Source organism: Leguminivora glycinivorella, chromosome 1 (genome assembly GCF_023078275.1).
Source record: "Leguminivora glycinivorella isolate SPB_JAAS2020 chromosome 1, LegGlyc_1.1, whole genome shotgun sequence".
In the NCBI taxonomy this organism is placed as follows: Eukaryota; Metazoa; Arthropoda; class Insecta; order Lepidoptera; family Tortricidae; genus Leguminivora; species Leguminivora glycinivorella.
This window is the reverse complement of record NC_062971.1, coordinates 6,495,487-6,511,559: the sequence shown is the minus strand read 5'-3', so window position 1 is coordinate 6,511,559 and position 16,073 is coordinate 6,495,487. Positions and strand designations below refer to the sequence as shown.

General features: G+C 39.8%; 1 protein-coding gene across 1 annotated transcript; it reads left to right on the top strand.

Annotated features, from left to right (window-relative positions):
• Positions 1-2,644: 2,644 nt before the first annotated feature.
• On the top strand, positions 2,645-3,721 carry LOC125233374 (serine/arginine repetitive matrix protein 2-like). The gene has a single exon (XM_048139371.1). The coding sequence runs from the start codon at positions 2,645-2,647 to the stop codon at positions 3,719-3,721; it is 1,077 nt and encodes a 358-aa protein (XP_047995328.1).
• Positions 3,722-16,073: the final 12,352 nt, after the last annotated feature.

The window sequence follows — 16,073 nt, the reverse complement described above, 5'->3', positions numbered from 1 at the left end:
ACATAAATAATGCTCAGGACTTAGAACCCTACTACACCACTGAGATGCACAGAGTTTACACTGACGGTAGTAAACATGATGGAGTAGTGGGGGCCGCTGTAGTTATACATTATCCGGATGGCCGCAGCTACACAAAAAAGCTCAAGCTGCACAGTAGTTGCACGGTGTTCCAGGCCGAATGTCTTGCAATAGAGGAGGCCTGCAACAGCTGCTGGGACCTCGGTCTGGAACAAGCAACTATTTTTTCGGACTCAAAGGCTGCGCTATGCGAACTTGCTTACCGCAACAGCACAAACGCCATTATAAACAGGGCACATAAGATGATCGTGAAAATTAAAGCACACGGACGGAATATACAGTTCTGCTGGATAAAGGCGCATGCCGGCCTCCTTGGCAATGAAGAGGCCGACATGATGGCAAAATCAGCGGCCATGCTTCACAAGGCACCGGACTACAGTAGATTCCCGCTATCTTACCATAAGAGGAATCATCGCATGGAAACTGCTAAAAATGTTGACACTACATACCAGACCAGCATTACCGGAGCTCATCTGAAAAAATGGCTACCGACGATAGAACACATCGAAACCTTCAAAAAACACTTCGAACTGTCATTTCAGATGACTCAGGTACTAACTGGACATGGGTACTGCAAGGTTTATCTGAATAAGTTCCACATCACAGATTCTAATGCATGTCCATGCGACGATGTCACGCCACAGACGATGAAGCATCTCATAACACAATGTCCGCGGTATCAAAACCCCCGTTTGAATTATGAAACCCTCTGTGCAATTAACAAAATAGAACCATATAATTTAGAAGATATAATTAAAACCGGCCAAGAGCGTGTCGGGCCACGCTCAGTGTAGGGTTCTGTAAGTTTCCGTATTTTTCTCAAAAACTACTAAACCTATCAAGTTCAAAACAATTTTCCTAGAAAGTCTTTATAAAGTTCTACTTTTGTGATTTTTTTCATATTTTTTAAACATATGGTTCAAAAGTTAGAGGGGGGGGGACGCACTTTTTTTTCCTTTAGGAGCGATTATTTCCGAAAATATTAATATTATCAAGAAACGATCTTAGTAAACCCTTATTCATTTTTAAATACCTATCCAACAATATATCACACGTTGGGGTTGGAATGAAAAAAAAAATCAGCCCCCACTTTACATGTAGGGGGAGTACCCTAATTAAACATTTTTTTCCATTTTTTATTTTTGCACTTTATTGGCGTGATTGATATGCATATTGGTACCAAATTTCAGCTTTCTAGTGCTAACGGTTACTGAGATTATCCGCGGACGGACGGACGGACGGACGGACGGACGGACGGACAGACAGACATGGCGAAACTATAAGGGTTCCTAGTTGACTACGGAACCCTAAATAAGAAAGTTGTATAGAAAGTTTTAAAGTATATATAAATCACATAATAGACACACTTAAAAAGTTCAACAATACATAAGTAAATAACAAACACTGCTCCATCCATCCTCCGCTGCTCCGGCGCTCTGCTCCACTGCGCCACCGCGCGCCACTGCTCCACTGCGCCACCGCGCGCCACTGCTCCATCCATCCTCCGCTGCTCCGGCGCTCTGCTCCGGTGCTCCACTGCGCCACCGCGCGCCACTGCTCCACTGCGCCACCGCGCGCCACTGCTCCATCCATCCTCCGCTGCTCCGGCGCTCTGCTCCGGTGCTCCACTGCGCCACCGCGCGCCACTGCTCCACTGCGCCACCGCGCGCCACTGCTCCATCCAACCTCCGCTGCTCCACTGCGCCACCGCGCGCCACTGCTCCACTGCGCCACCGCGCGCCACTGCTCCACTGCGCCACCGCGCGCCACTGCTCCACTGCGCCACCGCGCGCCACTGCTCCACTGTGCCACCGCGCGCCACTGCTACATCCATCCTCTGCTGCTCCGGCGCTCTGCTCTGATAGAAATATAGAAATGTATAAGTATATGCAATAATAATAATATAGTTTATATATATGTAATAACAATTTAATTTTAAATAGTAAGATAAAATTTTGAAAATAGTAAGATAACAATACAATAAATGTAAAAATACAGTTTATAAATATAATAATACAGATGTAATGTAATGAAAATAGTGAAAACAGTGACAATAGCTAATGTAATAATACAGTTTACGTATGATCCATGACACTGCTCCACTGCTCCACTGCTCCACTGATTCACTGCTCCACTGCTCCAAGGCACTGCTCCACGACGGTGCTCCACGACACTGCTCCACTGCTCCACTGCTCCACTGCTCCATACCCCCCCATACCCCATACCTTAGTAGATAGGAAGGAACAAACAAATCACATAAGAGCAACAGCAGCCAAAGTGTACGGACGCCCTCTGAGCCGCAATCTCCACTGCTCCACTGCTCCATAGAGAAAAACAAAACTTATAATAAATAGACACTCCGAAACAAGCACAAACATGGAGGAAGAACTTCGGCAAGTACAACAAAGAATGGAGAAAATAGTACAGGACCAATCTAAAATAATGATAGAAATAAACGCGGTCAAGGACATCGTAAGCAAACTGATAGCAAAAGAGGTGGAAAAAGAAAAAGAGAAAAAGTGCAACCGGGAGCGTGAAAACACGAACACGAACACGTCCATAGACAATGCACAACAACAACAAAACCAACCCCAGCCCCAAAATCAAAACCAGCTCCAGCCTCGGCCTTTTGAACCAAACCCTGGACGGGACCCCGGAAAGAGAGAGACGCGGGAGGCACGAGGGGAAAAACGAAACTATGGACCGCGACCTCATATACCCGGCTGATCTAGGGTTCGCCGCCGATGAAGCGCCGGGGCAAAGGACACCAACTGAAAAACCCCAAGGGGAAAAAAGGAAGAGGCTATCACACTCACATACACCACCACCATCATCAACAACACCGCTACCATCGCCACCTCTACCAGACATAATACGCAACACTTCACCGAACACAGAAAACACAGGAAACCCAAAACAGCAGCAAATACAACAGAAGAACGATGACAATAAACCATCATCATCATCATCGTCGTCGTCGTCTACGTCCTCGTCCTCCTCCTCGTCTGCCTCGTCTGCCTCGACTGCCTCGCCGCCGCACTCACCGCGCTCACTGCACTCACCAACGACGCCACCACCGATGTCACCGACATCAACAACGCCTACAAAAGCTCCTGCATCACAGCCTCGACCATCGCCTTTGCCTTCACCTACTTCCTCCTCATCATCATCACCATCGCCAACACCCTCTTCACCACAAAGGGCATCACAAAGCACAAAAACAACAACAAATACGCCAGTACACCCACAGACCCCACAGATGCTTCCACTTCCAAACCCAACTCCAAATGGAAATCCAAACCCAAAAGAGGTAACAACAACACCAACAAAACCCCACAACCAAAGAAACCAGCACAAAATCAAGCAGTGTACGTTATGTGGGTATGTCTCGCGAAATGGGCATATGCTGCGTCATCAAAGCAGCGTACATAAGGGACTAATGGTGGAGAGGGGAAGGAAGGAGTTCAAGAAACATGGAGCATTCGAAACAGACACACCAGCTAAGAAGTACTGCCCGCAAAAACACCTGCCTCCGCTGTGGTTGGTGAGGGCGGTCACTGGAGTAAATAAGAGATGGCTGGAAGCACTTTACACTGGAATAATACCGGAGGACGAGGGCGAGGAGGAGGAGGAGGAGAACTAGGAGAACTAGGAGAATGAGCGGCGACAGCAGCGACGGCAGCAACAGCAACAACAACAATCTCTCTCTCTCTCTCTGGCTGCCCCAACACCACTGCTCCACTGCTCCACTGTGTGCTGCGTATAAGTATATGCAATAATAATAATATAGTTTATATATATGTAATAACAATTTAATTTTAAATAGTAAGATACAATTTTGAAAATAGTAAGATAACAATACAATAAATGTAAAAATACAGTTTATAAATATAATAATACAGATGTAATGTAATGAAAATAGTGAAAACAGTGACAATAGTTAATGTAATAATACAGTTTACATATGATCCATGACACTGCTCCACTGCTCCACTGCTTCACTGCTCCACTGCTCCAAGGCACTGCTCCACGACGGTGCTCCACGACACTGCTCCACTGCTCCACTGCTCCACTGCTCCATACCCCCCCATACCCCATACCTTAGTAGATCGGAAGGAACAAACAAATCACATAAGAGCAACAGCAGCCAAAGTGTACGGACGCCCTCTGAGCCGCAATCTCCACTGCTCCACTGCTCCATAGAGAAAAACAAAACTTATAATAAATAGACACTCCGAAACAAGCACAAACATGGAGGAAGAACTTCGGCAAGTACAACAAAGAATGGAGAAAATAGTACAGGACCAATCTAAAATAATGATAGAAATAAACGCGGTCAAGGACATCGTAAGCAAACTGATAGCAAAAGAGGTGGAAAAAGAAAAAGAGAAAAAGTGCAACCGGGAGCGTGAAAACACGAACACGAACACGTCCATAGACAATGCACAACAACAACAAAACCAACCCCAGCCCCAAAATCAAAACCAGCTTCAGCCTCGGCCTTTTGAACCAAACCCTGGACGGGACCCCGGAAAGAGAGAGACGCGGGAGGCACGAGGGGAAAAACGAAACTATGGACCGCGACCTCATAATACCCGGCTGATCTAGGGTTCGTCGCCGATGAAGCGCCGGGGCAAAGGACACCAACTGAAAAACCCCAAGGGGAAAAAAGGAAGAGGCTATCACACTCACATACACCACCACCATCATCAACAACACCGCTACCATCGCCACCTCTACCAGACATAATACGCAACACTTCACCGAACACAGAAAACACAGGAAACCCAAAACAGCAGCAAATACAACAGAAGAACGATGACAATTTAAACCATCATCATCATCATCGTCGTCGTCGTCTACGTCCTCGTCCTCCTCCTCGTCTGCCTCGTCTGCCTCGACTGCCTCGCCGCCGCACTCACCGCGCTCACTGCACTCACCAACGACGCCACCACCGATGTCACCGACATCAACAACGCCTACAAAAGCTCCTGCATCACAGCCTCGACCATCGCCTTTGCCTTCACCTACTTCCTCCTCATCATCATCACCATCGCCAACACCCTCTTCACCACAAAGGGCATCACAAAGCACAAAAACAACAACAAATACGCCAGTACACCCACAGACCCCACAGATGCTTCCACTTCCAAACCCAACTCCAAATGGAAATCCAAACCCAAAAGAGGTAACAACAACACCAACAAAACCCCACAACCAAAGAAACCAGCACAAAATCAAGCAGTGTACGTTATGTGGGTATGTCTCGCGAAATGGGCATATGCTGCGTCATCAAAGCAGCGTACATAAGGGACTAATGGTGGAGAGGGGAAGGAAGGAGTTCAAGAAACATGGAGCATTCGAAACAGACACACCAGCTAAGAAGTACTGCCCGCAAAAACACCTGCCTCCGCTGTGGTTGGTGAGGGCGGTCACTGGAGTAAATAAGAGATGGCTGGAAGCACTTTACACTGGAATAATACCGGAGGACGAGGGCGAGGAGGAGGAGGAGGAGAACTAGGAGAACTAGGAGAATGAGCGGCGACAGCAGCGACGGCAGCAACAGCAACAACAACAATCTCTCTCTCTCTGGCTGCCCCAACACCACTGCTCCACTGCTCCACTGCTCCACTGCTCCACCGCGCGCCACTGCTCCACTGCTCCACTGCGCCGCACCACTGCTCCACTGCGCCACCGCGCGCCACTGCTCCACTGCGCCACCGCGCGCCACTGCTCCACTGCTCCACTGCGCCACCGTACGCCACTGCTCCATTGCGCCACCGCGAGCCACTGCTCCACTGCTCCACTGCGCCACTGCTCCATCCATCCTCTGCTGCGCCACCGCGCGCCACTGCTCCACTGCTCCACTGCGCCACCGCGCGCCACTGCTCCATCCATCCTCTGCTGCGCCACCGCACGCTACTGCTCCACTGCTCCACTGCGCCACCGCGCGCCACCGCGCGCCACTGCTCCATCCTGCTCCATAGATAGAAATATAGAAATGTATAAATATATGTAATAATACAGATGTAATGAAAATAGTAAGTGTAAAAATATAGTTTATATATGTAATAATAATACTGTTCACGTGCAGTGAACATACCTACTGACATCAGCAGCATCAATCTGGGACAAGAAACTGCATCGGCTCACGTGCTTGCAAAAACTACGTTTGCACTTAAAATATGAAGAAACTGCAGCGTGGTATTACGCAAACATAGAATAATTTAGTATAAATAGCTTGTAAAAAGTGTAAATAAATCTCTTTGATCCTGGACATCGTGGCTGTATCATTTGAGTATAAGGTTTTCCTCTCACTGTTGGTAGCAGTGAGAAAATCCTTTCCATTACCCATTTCCTTCCCTATCCGTCTGTACCTTAGGTCTCATGGTGCAGATATCCTGTACTTATTAAATATATGTATTATTAATTTATAGTTAGGGCTAGGGCTGTAGGGATGTGTAGGGTTGTTTAGGGTGCTAGGGCACTTAGGTTGGATAGGCTACAGTTCTCCCCTTAACTTCTTGGTAAAATCACTTCCTGATTTTACAAATACAGACGTAATGAAAATATTTAAAAATATTTTAAGCGGGTTACTCACGTAAAATAAAATATACTCGCTTAAAATAAAATATTTTTAAATATGTATGAGTCTCACGGGAGTTTTATAGTAATGAAAATAGTAAGATAACAATATAATAAATGTAAAATACAGTTTATATATATAATATCACAGATGTAACGAAAAAGTGAAAATAGTAAATGTAAAAATACAGCTTATAAATGTAATAATACAGATGTAATGTAATGAAAATAGTGAAAAAATAGTTAATGTAAAAATACAGTTTATGTCATTTATTTAATTATTATATTTTTTTTTCGTTTACGCTTTACTTATTTATGTAAGTATTGACATTTTGTATAATATAATACAGTTTTTGTCATTTATTTAATTATTATATTTTTTTTTTTCGTTTACGCTTTACTTATTTATGTAAGTATTGACATTTTGTATAATATCATGAAAGGGCTTAATCAGCACATTATTATTATATGCAAAATGGCCACCCCCTTTCTTCTTGTGGGTATCGTAGATGACTGTGGGATATGGTTTCAACTATAGCAATCAGGCAACCTGTTACTGCAATATCAGAATTTTCTTTTCTTTCATTAAATACTAAGCACAGAATCTTGAGCAGTTTTATGTGCTCTGTCTACCCCTTTGGGAGAGCTTTGGAGCAGGCTACCTGGCACCGAAGGACTTCAGAGAGCTACTCATGAGCCTCATCATCCGATACGTGGAGATGGTCGAGAAGCTCCTGAATAGCTGAAGGATCTTAGGATCGTAGGGGGTAATTGCACAAAAGATCCCGATGGGTCGAAGTGTATCCGTAAGGGCCCCCGCAGATTTAAGATAAGATAAGATAAAAAAAAATTGGGGACACCTTACACAGATCAACTTAGCCCCAAACTAAGCAAAGCTTGTACTATGAGTGCTAAGCGACGATATACATACTTAAATAGATAAATACATACTTATATACATAGAAAACATCCATGACTCAGGAACAAATATCTGTGCTCATCACACAAATAAATGCCCTTACCGGGATTCGAACCCAGGACCGCGGCTTAGCAGGCAGGGTCACTACCGACTGAGCCAGACCGGTCGTTAAGACCCCTTTGGGAGATACAGGCTTAGTATATGTAAGTATCCTATCAAAACTTCTACATCATTGTTAATTTAGTATGCCAAGATAGTAGGAAGTTTTATCTATTAAGTCTTGTGACTTAATCCGCCTTTACCCCGACGCGGAATGGTAAACGCCAGCAAGACGGTAAGCCGATACGCGCGAGTAAGTAAGTGGGGTAAGGCGACAACGAAAATGATAAATAATTATGAAATAAACCTATGGAAACAGATTAAATCGCGTATAATGAATTTACAATTCATCCCGACGTTTCGAACACTTTACAGCGTTCGTGGTCAACGGGTGACTGAGGAATGAATTGTAAATTCATTATACGCGATTTAATCCGTTTCCATAGTTTTATTTCATGAGTAACTATCGCAGTAACCGATTAAAAATAATTATTTTATATTATTAGCAGACTAAAATGAACTTTAATTTTAGAGTTACGGTTCCTACGTCCAAGTATCCCAAATTATAAATGACCAGTGACTACGGGAGTCCTATCTACATAAATACACTTTTTTTCTCTAGTTAAAATTTCACTACAATTGACAACGTTTCAAAATTTTCAATGTCCCTAAATCGAAAACCATTTCGAGATATACGCTTGTAGATCACATAAATATTTTTTAAATTTTTTTTTCCGTATTTTTAGTATAAAAAATCATAAAAATAGTTTAAAGGGGAAGTGACGTCAAATAGCTGATTTAGAGCTGCCACTATAAGAAAAAAATCTTCCAGTTGGGATGTCCCTTGAGTTTGACAGTGACACTTATCACAGTTCGTAGCAAAGATATTAAAAATTTCATGGCTTAGTCTATGGTTCGTAGTCATTCACTATGGGTTGACAGTGACACTTGACAGTCAAACATACCGGACTGTTTGAGCTGACTGTTAAAACTTTTTTTTTTTAAAGATTTTGTCGTTTTCTTAGGTGTATGAAACAACACATTTGACGTCACGAAGCTGCGTCTTGACGTTTGTAACTTACGCTCTTTCTGCTCGAAGTAGTAATAAGAAGGGATTTTCTCATTAAAATAGCAGTTTTTGGAAAAATAAAAAAATACGTGTATCTTTTAGTATTAAGTTCTTTCAAACCAAACAATAAAAAGTAGTACTCAAAAATATGAAATGTTGTCAATTTCCATTTCAAATATTATTAAGCCTTGAAACTTGGCGATAACCTTCCTTGATATACAGAAAATATTATACTGACACCAACAATCAAATTAAATTGTTTTGTTCCACCTCAATAAAAACAAATAGATAGATAGATAATCATTTATTCTGTTGCCACAATAATAATAATATCATAAAGATTATTCCCTACCTACTCTATGAGGTCGCTAACAATATGTGCTAAAACCGAACAATAACAATATTGGTAACATATATACAACTTGGTAAGTGTTATATCAAATGTCTCCGTCTATGGTCTTATTATACGGTTTTACTTGGGCGTGTTCGACTTCGGGATGTAAAGACATAATTTCATTTCGTTAATTTCATTAAGGAAACACGTACTGTGAATTTACTTTAAACTAGGGATGCCGCTAGTTTCGAAAATGCTTGTTTCGTTTCTTTACAGAAATAAAGTAAGTATATTAGTGAGTGTGTACAGGAAAACGTCCCACTTTGTCAATTGCTATAAAGCCGCTTTGTCAGTTTATTCATATAAAGATACAAAATAAATCTCGCCTTAATGGTAACCGACAAAAAACAGGACGCTTTACTAAACACACTCACATTTAATGTAGGTAATCTACCTCTCTTACACTTTATAAAACGTCTGTATTCCTCATTTTGTTTCCTCACGGCAAACTCAAAAAACTACTAAACGGATTTCTATGTAGTTTTCTACTCATTAATAGATTGATTTTTGTGGAAGGTTTTGGTATAACTATATCAGTTGTCGAAGTTTTGTGTAAAGGATTGAAATGTGACAAAAGCTGCTGAATCCATACTATATCTTTAGAAGAAAAAAAATATATATATATATTTATTTGTATTAATTGTACTATCAGCTGCCAAAGTGCACGGCGAATTTATCAATGAATTCATTCATAATTTCTCCATGCACTTTTGCAGCTGATAGTACATCGTCATAATCATTATTCGTTTACTATTTACAATTAGATCAAAAAAAAAATGTAGCCAACAGTATTTTAAAATTAGGTACATTAAAATCGGGATACCCCCATTTGCCAGAATTTCATTTGCCATAATTTTATTTGCCACCCTATTCAACAATCATAAAATTGTTTCTCATAACATCTTATGCCATAATCATTGTTTACTATATTAATCAAGTGCCAGAAACTTTGTTTCCCATAAAGTCAGTTTCCATAATGTCACTTGTCAGAATCATCGAAATCAGTAATTACCACATTCCATACCATCATTTGTCATCCAAATTAGCGACCAGAAAAGTCAATTTCCATAATGTGATTTGGCAGAATCATCGAAATGCGTAATTATCACAGAGACGACACTACAAGAAGTATTAGAGAATGAAACTGCTATCAGAAAGTAGGTGGGGTTAGAACTGTGACTCCCTGGAAAATAAAACTGCTATCAGAAAGTAGGTTAGGTTAGAACTGTGACCCCCCTGGAAAATGAAACTGCTATCAGAAAGTAGGTTAGGTTAGAACTGTGACCCCCTGGAAAATGAAACTGCTTGAAAAGTAGGTTAGGTTAGGTTAGAACTGTGACTCCCCGGAAAATGAAAATGCTATCAGAAAGTAGGTTAGGTTAGGTTAGAACTGCGACCCCCTGGAAAATGAAACTGCTATCAGAAAGTTGGTTAGGTTAGGTTAGAACTGTGACCCCCTGGAAAATGAAACTGCTATCAGAAAGTAGGTTAGGTAATAATATGGGCAACAATTAATATGGCAAGAATTGCTTATGGCGTTTGAATATTATATTAAACCATATTATTGCACTTAATAATATGGCTAACAAATAGTATGGCATTGTATGATTATGGAAGGTAATGTTCGGGTAAACAACCAGTATGTCATACAATTTTTATAGTAAACAAATCATTCGGGCAAATGAAATTCAGGCAAGTTAGATTCGGGCATATGAATATTATGTTAAATGACTGTCGGGCAAACAATAGACAACCTAAAATAATTTTAATTAACTATAAAAAAATCAGCGAACTTTTATTTTTGCTTTACCTACTTCTCGTGCGAAACCAGGGCGATGTTGTCGCAAGTTGATTTTATAATATAGGTAAATAGTTAAGGTGTTTTACCTCTTTTCTTATCTTGTTGGCACATACCTAAATATCGATTGGAAATTTTATTTTTAATTCAGATTTTAAATGTCTAACTTTTCTATAGATGTTTTTCTTCTGTCTTTTGTTATATGAAACCAATTATTCCGGCTTACCGTTTGCCAACCAATACTAGTAAAATCAAAACTTTTACAACGGATTTCAACGAACGAATCGAATAAACATCGCTGGGCAACAAATTCCTCCACGTCCAGCGCTTGTCGGGAACTAAATGTATTGCCTTTTCGAGACAAGCTAGTTAACAGAAAGAATTGCATTGCAGTTTTATGACCTTTATTTATTTAGTTGTTGATATTTCTAATAGGAGCGAATAATATAAGTTGACAGACCACGAATGTTGTCACGAATGGAATGAACAAAATTTTTGTAGTAAAACTTCTGTTGCGACTTCCAACTTATAGTGTTCAATGTTTAACGCTTACTGATGTTAAACGTTAACGTTAAACTTTAACACTGTCAGTAGGAAGTTGCAATTTAGAAATTTGACTTCCAAAAAAAATTACGCTCCTTAAACGTTTAACGCTGTGTTGCCAACGCGAGTTTTGAAATACCTCTTCCTTTTATTTCCACTTCACGAAGTTTCACTTGTCCGCGCGGAGGTTCTCCACGTACTATTTTTTAACCCCCGACGCAAAAACGAAGGGGTGTTATAAGTTTGACGTGTCTGTCTGTCTGTCTGTTTGTCTGTCTGTCTGTGTGTGTGTCTGTCTGTGGCATCGTAGCTCCCGAACGGATGAACCGATTTAGATTTAGTTTTTTTTGTTCGAAAGCTGAGTTAGTCGGGAGTGTTCTTAGGCATGTTTCATGAAAGCCGGTCCACTATGTCGGGGGATTTTTTCAAAATTTTAATTTTGTGGTTACGTTATTTGTGAGTGACACCTGCATCGATCGATATACAGCCGTACTTCAGTTCAGTTTTTAAAATTAAATGGTTTCAGTCCATTGGGACTATTTCGCCAATGTCAAGGTGATGTGAGCTTATTATTGATAATTTTTGTACGGTAAGTACGACAGTGTACGGTGAGTTAGCACTCGTAAAATTGATAGCTAGATTTTACAAGAGCACGTGGACTACCGGCCGTTGACAACAAAAAAGAGGCTAAACGCGTTTCGAGATTAATTCTTCATCAGCTTCTCACTACAATATTAGTTTACTGCATAATAAGCTATCGATATTACACTTTAAACAACATTAATGAGTAAAAAAAAAATCACGACACGAAACCGCTAAGATGGCGTTCGAACCGGAAGTCACCAATCCTACTTATCAAGAGCTACCATTTTATTGGTTAATCTGTCAGATGCATATTTCTAAACTCACTCATTCGTTCCATTCAGTACTTTCCCATTCAATAATATTGGCGTTCATAAGTAGAATCTACATGATCGCCAATATTATTGCCTTTTTAAGTAAAATCTACTTATGATCGCCAATATTATTGAATGGGAAAGTACTATTATATCTGATATAACTATTACCTATATATTTACTTAGAACAAATTATTTCCAAAAAAGTATTTCAGGAAAGTAAGTATAAACTTACTTTAAAAGCGCACTATTAATTGTTATATTACCTCTAAGTAAAAAAAAAGCAAAGATATTACCTAACTTGCAAAATAATAACAGGTCAGGCGACCAATAATAAATATTATCACATTATTAGCCATGTATTTAAGCACCTATTATATCGCCACCACCCCCAACACAAGCCTTGAACTAAACGTGGAACTGAATTAATCCATGTATGTAAAAATTTTAAAAATAAATCTATTTAAATATCTAACCAATTCTACAATGTAGTAAAACAAAATATTGTGCTATGTTATGCAAATATTACCTATGTTTTGCGTCTGTTTTATCCTCAAAACCATCCCCAGGGATAGTAGGAATGGATATCCAAAAATCCTCTTTTGTATATAAACAAACATACCAAAGTTTATATGACCCTGTCTTATCTTCCTGGTTTCTAATGTACATACCTACATATAGGCACATAGAGGTACAATACTCACGCCTGTATTTTCATTGAAGAGATTGGTAGAGTATATGAAACTGCTCTCAGTGCTACTCTTAGCAATTAAGGTGTTGAAACAAAAATTTGTGACATTGCAGTGACAGGTTGCCAGCCTCTCGCCTACGCCACAATTGAACCCACAGGAGGTAAAGGGAGTGTTAAAAATCTCTTACCACACGAGGCATAAAATATCATCATTCGCTTGCCCTTAATCTCAATTCTCGAGGTCCGCGCAGCATGTCTTTTTCTTCCATACCTCTCTATCGCACGTCATCTCATCATAACAGTACATTGTGAATTATTTTATTTTAATTCAAATACGTTACACAGTATGACAGTAAAAACCAAAGCACTGAGTAACTCAAAATACATAGAAGCATAAAAAATATACTTACACATAAATGCAAGAAAAAATAAATACATCAATAATTAACTAGATATGGAAAGTGACGTCACACCTCGGACACTGGCGATCAAATATATGAAAGAGGCTCGTTCCTAGCACACAGTCTAAGCTCGTGTAGGTGAACGCGTACTATGCTTGTATGAGTGACATATGACAGGTCGAGTGTTCGCGTTTTTGACAGGCGGTAACTGTCAGGTAACCGAGAGGGGGTGGGCGGCGATTTCAGCGGGGAGCAGGAGTGACCATACTGTACGATAGTACTCTTTATTATACTGTGGTGACGTTAATAAGCCTAGTTTGTACTTAATCCGCCTAGTTTGTACTTAATCCGCCTTAATAACTTCAGCCGCCCGTGATATACACAATGTTTTTCATCACACTCGCGAAGTAATAACCAAATTTTAAACTAAATGTATTGAAATACCTACACTGAGAGAAATTTGCATTGTGAATTTAACAAGTTCGACTTGTTGCGGTTTATCCGTTTGAATCAGCCAAACGTATGTTTAAAACAATATGTGTCAGGTTGTTTTTATAAAATAGACTTGTTGATTCAAATATTTGAATCAACAAGTCGCCGATATATATTGCCGATATTATATTGAGATATATATTGCCGATTCAAATGACAAGTAGCTTGTTGTTTTAACCAAAGAGCACGTAGGCGCTATTTTAACCAAAAAACTTGTTGAACGAACATGAAAACTGGTTGTATTTTCTCTCAGTGTACGCTGACATTTCGTACATTCGTCCGCCATCTTGTAATATTTGACAGGTCGTTGAAGGCCCCACCCAGGTATTTACTTTACCGCCCTAGGGCGATAAAACAGCTCATTACGTATCAGTATGCAGGCATGTAATAACACCGTTTACGAGCAAGTGTGATGAAAAATATCTTCCAAGCAATAAACTTGTTAAAGTCGCACCCCTAGTTACTCGGTTTCGGGCGAGCCACACTTGGCCCGCTAACGAGTCTCACATTCACTCGTATTCAAATAAACTTTTTATCGCGAATTTTTGTCGTGTTTAGGGCGAAAGGGGACGTCCGCTCTGTAACCAATTTTTTATAAGAAGGTTGTCCTCGTTTTCCCCCCTTGATGTTATTTAAGATATTTTTGCACAGTTTGATGTAGGTATTTCAACTATCCATACTATATACTATACTATTATCCATACTAATAATATTATAAATGGGAAAGTGTGTGTGTCTGTTTCTTTGTCCGTCTTTCACGGCAAAACGGAGCGACAATTGTCGTGATTTTTTAAGTGGAGATAGTTGAAGGGATGGAGAGTGACATAGGCTACTTTTTGTCTCTTTCTAACCCCCCTTCACTAAAATGGGGCACCTCCCGAAGCCGGGCCGAAGTTTGTATGGAGCAATCCGCAATTTTCTAATTTAACGCGGGCGAAGCCGCGGGCAAAAGCTAGTGTACATATAACTGTGTCTCCTCCGTTTTTTTTTATTTTGCATTTTTTGATTATTGTAAAAATAAAAAGTGAAAATTTTGTTCATACTATTTCACAAATGAAATTTTTCAATCTGTTTTGACATTATACATCTATAGCTTTGTGACCATAAACTATCATATTTCAAAAATTCAAAATAGTTTTTTTATTATCCCAAACGTATTAGCGTTAAATCCATCACTTTCATCCGATTACCTAGTTCAATTTAGATTCCATAAAATCTCAAATATCTCTCACGTGCGCTGAGATAAGGCCATCTTGTCGCACTTCTAGATGTTTTTGATTATTGTAAAAATAAGGAGTGAAAATTTTGTTCATACTATTTCACAAATGAAATTTTTCAATCTGTTTTGACATTATACATCTATAGCTTTGTGACCATAAATTATCATGTTTCAAAAATTCAAAATAGTTTTTTTTTATCCCATACGTATTAGCGTTAAATCCATCACTTTCATCCGATTATTTACCTACCTAGTTCAATTTAGATTCCATAAAATCTCAAATATCTCTCTCGTGTTTTTGATTATTGTAAAAATAAGGAGTGAAAATTTGTTCATACTAATTCACAAATGAAATTTTTCAATCTGTTTTGACATTATACATCTATAGCTTTGTGACCATAAACTTTCATAATTATTTCAAAATTTTAATCATATCAAAAAAATTATAAAATATGACAAATTTTTGACATGATTGAATTTATTACATATTTGTAATATTTGCGAACGTAAGTATGTTGACACTTTATAAATTTCATTGGATTTGATTCCGTTGCAAAAGCCTATTGGACGTATACCTGACACTTCTATAGTTTACGTGTATTCTTGATAACAAAAAAGTTTTAAGTTTTGTAAAATATGGAGTAGTACGTTTGTATGAAGAATCTATCGTCCCCTGTTCTCTCAGGGACGCAAGCGTTGAGGAATTTTGGCTTGAATGCAATTGGGCTGTTGATTTATATGCCTTTAACGAAGTCGGGGGTTTCTTTCAATGCAGGTTTCGTTAAAGCCTACTTACGAATTTAGGGAACGTAAAGCTAAAGTTAAATAAGTCCTATTCATTCTCCTCCCTACTTAAGACGATACAGGAGCTAAAATGCTAAAATAGAA